Source organism: Rattus norvegicus, chromosome 20 (assembly GCF_021556685.1).
Source record: "Rattus norvegicus strain SHRSP/BbbUtx chromosome 20, alternate assembly SHRSP_T2T, whole genome shotgun sequence".
Lineage (NCBI taxonomy): Eukaryota > Metazoa > Chordata > Mammalia > Rodentia > Muridae > Rattus > Rattus norvegicus.
In genome coordinates, this window is record NC_141553.1 from 3909821 (window position 1) to 3915030 (window position 5210).

A 5210-nucleotide genomic window follows, 5' to 3' on the forward strand; every position below is an offset into this window, starting at 1 on the left:
TCCCTGTGTCCTTGTGATCACAGACTCTCCCCATGTCTTCACAGTGATGGAGAGGGCACAGCCTGGAGGTGACAGAGCTGATGCCTGAGTCCATCAATGACAAGAACTGACTGAGCACACCTGTGCACAGCCCTGTCCACACTCAGCTCCCACATCCTCTCCCTGTCCCTCCAGATACACACAGCTTAGTGACACAGATTCTGGAAGCTTCTCCATCTGCCATTCATTTTTTTTCAAAAACAAAACCCCGAAACAAAAAACCTCTAAATATTCCATCTAGAAATTTAAAAAGTGTCACGTCCTGCAGGACAGTTAATGAGGGTGCAGGGTGTACCTGGAAGAGAATGAGGGACAAGAGACACGAAGAAGGACGCCAGGACAAGAGTCTGATCAAGGCGACAATTTTATTTTTCCCCAAGGCTGAATTTATACCATAACGTGGGTAACAGAGGGAGGGGGGAAGTAAGAAACATTTACACAATATTCGTGTGGTCAGGGAATAGGCTGATGTTGACAGGATGTTAGACAGGTCACAGGTTTGTCATATTATTAGTCAGCAGAATGTTGGGTTTTCAGAAAGTTTACAGGTCATCACATTGGGTATCTTAACGTCAGATATATTTCTCAACAAGGTCACAGCCTTATCATATTATTATTCATTTTGATCACCAGATTTGTATTAGTCTCCTGAAGCTGGCTGGGGAGTTTCTATGAACCCAGTCATACTTAATTCTAACCATAATAATAACATTAATAGTGGCTTCAAGGGCATCGCTCCCAACAAAAAAGCAATCAACACTTGGGTCAAGGATGTGAACAATCAAGTTCACATTCAGGTTCCTATTTTTAGTGTGGAAGTGAGGGGCTGCAGCTCAGGGTAGCACAGACTCACAGGATGCAGATGTCCCCAACCCCCACACCAAGGCTGGACCAGCAAGGTTGGCTGTGGAGGGGAAAGCAGGCAGCACAGGGACAGGGTCCTGGTGTGCAGGGCAGGCTGGGCTCCACAGTTCTTCACACTGAAGACATTGAATAACAGGAAACATCAGACACTGGTGTCTAAAGAGAACTGAGGGCTCTGGATGTCACAGGAGAGACCTGAACACATAGTCTGTCACTCAGTCCACTGCAGGCAGCTGTCTTCATGCTAGAGAACGAGAGTCACAACCATCACTGTGAGGACAACAGCCCAACAACCCTCCATTCACAGGGGATTCTGGGAGTCCCTGAAACCCAATCATGTCCACATTGTCCCTCCCCAGTCAGACCCCAGCGTCTCACCTTCACAATCTGGGAGAGACACAACGGAGCTCTGGGAGCTGTCCCTGCCTAGGGTAAAACAAAACACATGTATGTGTATATGTGTATATGTGTATGGGTATGTATGTGTTCATATCACAGTACAACTGAGACCCCCAGAAGATTTCTCTGGAGGAGCTACAGTGGATTCCATGAGCTCCCAACATCTCCAGCTTCACTCCAATACCCTCAGGGACACTCCTGCCCCCACACTAACCTGGAGCAGGGGTGTAGTCTCCTTTCCCACCTGTGAGAAGAAAAGTTGTGAGAATTCAAGGAAGATTTTGACAGAGGAAGTTTCCAGAACTGACAGAGGACCCAGTTGGAGACAGCAGCAATGAGGGGTGTGGCTGTGCTTCCCATTAATGAGCAGAGCACTCTTCTAAAGGAAGCTGAGGGGAAACAGACCCTGCCCTTTCCTACCTGTGTTTCTCCTCCTCCTCCTCCTCCTCACAACAGCCACCACAGCTCCAATGATCACAGCTCCAATGATGACCAGGGCTCCAATGACAACATAAATGACATTGGTTTCCATGTTGGAGTTCGTGGATGGAGGAGGCTCTGGGAAGGACAGGTACAGGAAATGAAGGTGGAGGTCATGACCCCAGCCCTCAGCCCTGACCAGCTCAGGGTCTGCAGAAAGCTCCAGCTTTCCCTGACCCCAGCTCTGCATCCACACCCTCCTTACCCCATCTCAAGGTGAGAGGCTCAGGCAGCCCCTCATGCTCCACAAGGCATGTGTACTTCTGCTCCTTCCCAAGAGGCACCACCACAGATGCCCACTTCTGGAAGGTTCCATCCCCTGCAGGCCTGGTCTCCACAAGCTCCATGTCCTGGGTCAGGTCCTCCCCATTCAACTGCCAGGTCAGGGTGATGTCAGCAGGGTAGAAGCCCAGGGCCCAGCACCTCAGGGTGACATCACCTTCAGGTCTGGGGTGAAGGGTCACATGTGCCTTTGGGGGATCTGTGTGGAAGATTTAAGAAATCACACAGTTAACAAGACAAACTAAAGTCCACACAAGACATAGTAAAGACAATGACACTGACCTGTGTGTGTCTGACACTTCAACTGTCATTGACTAGAGAGCTGCAGGGAGAGCTGGTCCCCTCAGCACAGAACTGCACACTTTCCTGAGGGACTCAGAAGCTAAGAGGAAATCCACATGAGCCAGTGGATCAACATGGCCGTCCTTATGTGATGTTCTGTAGCATGAGATGGGTGATCACAGAAGAGAAGACAGAATGGAAAGTAATTGATTTAATATGTGTTTGTAGAGAAAAACTGACTAGAAGCAAAATGATGCTTTCCAAAAAAAAAAAAAAAAGAAAGAAAGAAAGAAAAAAGAAAGTAAGAAATAAGAAAAAGAGAAAAAAAGAAAAAAGAAATCCCACAATTTATGTTCCTCCAGGGTACCCATAAGGGCTCATGGGACCATTCAACTCTGTAGGAATAGAGAGAAATGGGGTGTGGAAGAGAGGCAAACCCCACATCAGGGAGGGATCTGTGAGAATGTATTCTTTAGAAAGTTCTAGAAACTGGGGGAACCAGCCTAGTGTAGTGGAGTCCATGTCTCCCATGAGGTAAAGGAGACTTCTGGCCCTGAGGTGTAAGGGCTGACACACTCAGCAGGACAGGAGTCAGTGTCCTCAGAGAGTGGGTGTGGGCAGAGAACCTGGCCTGGGAGAGGTCATGGCTGACAGCAGGGAGCCCCTGCTGTTAAGTGGGGAAATTCTCTCCTTCCCTCCTGAGAGGGACTCAGAACTCTCCAGGGAGAAGGCTGGGCCCTGGGAGAGGCAGTGCAGTCACTGTGATGAGGGATCAGGAGACCCAGGGACACTGTCTCCCCTCTGAGACAGGGGCATCACCCAGCTGAGGGTTTCTTCTTTCCCAGGACTGAGCCCCAGCCCGAGTGCAGAGGAGGAGAAGCCCCAGCACCTGAGCGCAGCAGCCTCTCCTTCCCGAGCTCCAAGAATCTGCGGAGGGACTCCAAGCACTCGCCCACCAAGTAGGCCCTGTATCTCTCTGCAGTACCAGCCTGATCCCACTTGCTCTGGGTGATCTGCGCCACGACGTCCGCCGCCGTCCACGTTTTCAGGTCTTCGTTCAGGGCGATGTAATCGCTGCCGTCATAGGCGAACTGCTCATACCCGCGGAGGAGGCTCCCGTCCGATCCCAACTCACAGCCAGACAATCTCTGGATGGTGTGAGAGCCTGCGGGACCCCGCGGTCAGACCCGGCCCCGCCCCGCCCAGCCCGGCCCACCCGCCCCCGGGAAGAACCCCACCCGCCCGCGGCCTCCTCAAAACTGAAAGGGAAACCGGTCTGGTTGGTTCAGCTCCATAACCCTAGACTTGGGGCCTAGGGGATCTCCAGCCCGTGTAGGGACGAGGAGAGGTCGTGACCTCCGACCCAGGGTAACTCACCGCCCTCTCTCTGGTTGTAGTAGCAGAGCGCGGTCCCCAGGTTCACTCGGGACCACTGCTCTTGTCCCTTGGCTCTTTGGGTTTCACTCTCCCAATACTCTGGCCCCTCATGCTCCATCCAACGCACCCGAGGCTCCATCCTCGGATTCTCAGCGTCGCTGTCGTAGCGCACGAACTCCGTGTCGTCCACGTAGCCAACAGAGATGAACCGGGGCTCCCCGAGGCCGGGCCGGGACATGGCGGTTTCAAAATACCGCAGCGAGTGTGAGCCTGGGGGCGGCGCCCGGTGAGACCCTGACCTCCTCCCGGGACCCCCGGCGGGTGCGCGGGCCGGGCTGGGAGCAGGACGCGGGGCTCGGGACCCCGGTGGCGAAGGGGCGGGGGTCTGGTGAGCGACGCGGGGACCAGGCTTCCTGGGTGCCGCCCCTGCCCCTCCCCGCAGTGGGTTTCCCTCCCGACCCCGCACTCACCTGGGCGGGTCTGGGTCAGGGTCAGGGTCTGGGAGGCCGCCAGCAGCAGGAGCAGCTTGCCCGGCACCATCACCCCATCCAAGATCCTGGATCTGGGTCCTGTGGGCTGTGTGGACTTTATAACCAGCCCTAGATGGCACTACCCAATGGGAGGTCAGAGGGAATCAGATCCCTAGGAGCTGTTATAGCACGATGTCATTACGCAGTTGAAGGCAGTACAAGATAGAACTAGGCCTGTCATTAGACTAGAAGGAAGGAGAAAGGTTGTAGAGAGGAGGAGACTGGAACAAGGAAGGAGAGAGGCAGTGGAGAGAACATGGAGGCAGATGTTAGGATTCTCTCTGCACATTTACAGGTTGTTATGACTGTTCTTAAGGGATGGATGTGTACAGGGCTTTGTATGTCTAGATGAGCAAATTCTATCTTATCAATTGGATCAGAGGTCATTGTGTTGTGTGTTCTTTCATGTGGAGATTTAAGTTCAAGATAGTGTGTGGTGGCTAGACTCCCTAGTCCACCATGAAGCTGGGGTGTGTATTTCTGGCATGGTGGCAACCTGCCTTGGCAACTAGATGGCTCTTAGAGAGAGGCTGCCAGGCTCAGAAAGTAGCCATCAGCAGTGTGATACTGGATGGAGCAGAGCGGGTGAGACGCTTTGCTGACTGAGATGAAGACGTCTACCAGGTATGTTGGGACACTACGGTGCCTGATCTAGTGCAGGGTAAGAGACAGCATTTCTTATAATTTTACAGCAACAAGCTCCAAGGCAAGGAAAGAGCAGGGTTGTGCTGCAGGAGAAGGTGGTGAACGCAGGGAGCAGAGAAAGGCCCTTGTGCACCTCTGCCTTAGTGAGGGTTTCCATTGCTGTGATAAGACCGCATGACCAAAAGCAACTTGAGGAAGAACGTATTTATTTCCGTGTCCACTTCCACATCACAGTCCATCATTGAAGAGATTCGGGGCAGGATCTTGAGGCAGGACTCTAGAAGTAGGAGCTGAAGCAGAGACCATGAGAAC

The 5210-nt window shown here is 52.6% G+C and overlaps 1 protein-coding gene across 6 annotated transcripts; it reads right to left on the reverse strand.

Moving 5' to 3' along the window:
* Positions 1-385: 385 nt before the first annotated feature.
* Positions 386-5188, reverse strand: LOC147998497 (RT1 class I histocompatibility antigen, AA alpha chain-like). 6 transcript variants are annotated; one of them, XM_087598557.1, is made up of 8 exons: positions 4194-4892; positions 3724-3993; positions 3236-3511; positions 1988-2263; positions 1723-1860; positions 1517-1546; positions 1282-1329; positions 386-1147 (listed from the first exon to the last, which is right to left on the reverse strand). In XM_087598557.1, the coding sequence occupies exons 1-8, from the start codon at positions 4261-4263 to the stop codon at positions 1143-1145; spliced, it is 1113 nt and encodes a 370-aa protein (XP_087454683.1). In that variant the 5' UTR covers positions 4264-4892; the 3' UTR covers positions 386-1142. The 6 variants fall into 6 exon arrangements, 3 of the variants coding, with proteins under 3 accessions (XP_087454683.1, XP_087454682.1, XP_087454684.1); XR_015645434.1 differs by lacking the exon at positions 1517-1546 and having other exon boundaries at positions 1678-1860; positions 1988-2252; positions 4194-5188; XR_015645435.1 differs by lacking the exon at positions 1517-1546 and having other exon boundaries at positions 1678-1860; positions 1988-2229.
* Positions 5189-5210: the final 22 nt, after the last annotated feature.

Coding starts and splice junctions, on each gene's coding strand:
- LOC147998497 (XM_087598556.1), bottom strand. CDS start 4,263: ATGGTGCCGGGCAAGCTGCTCCTGCTGCTGGCGGCCTCCCAGACCCTG. Junction 3,512..3,723: donor CTACAACCAGAGAGAGGGCG/GTGAGTTACCCT, acceptor GGGGTCCCGCAG/GCTCTCACACCATCCAGAGA. Junction 1,330..1,516: donor AGACTACACCCCTGCTCCAG/GTTAGTGTGGGG, acceptor GTTTTACCCTAG/GCAGGGACAGCTCCCAGAGC.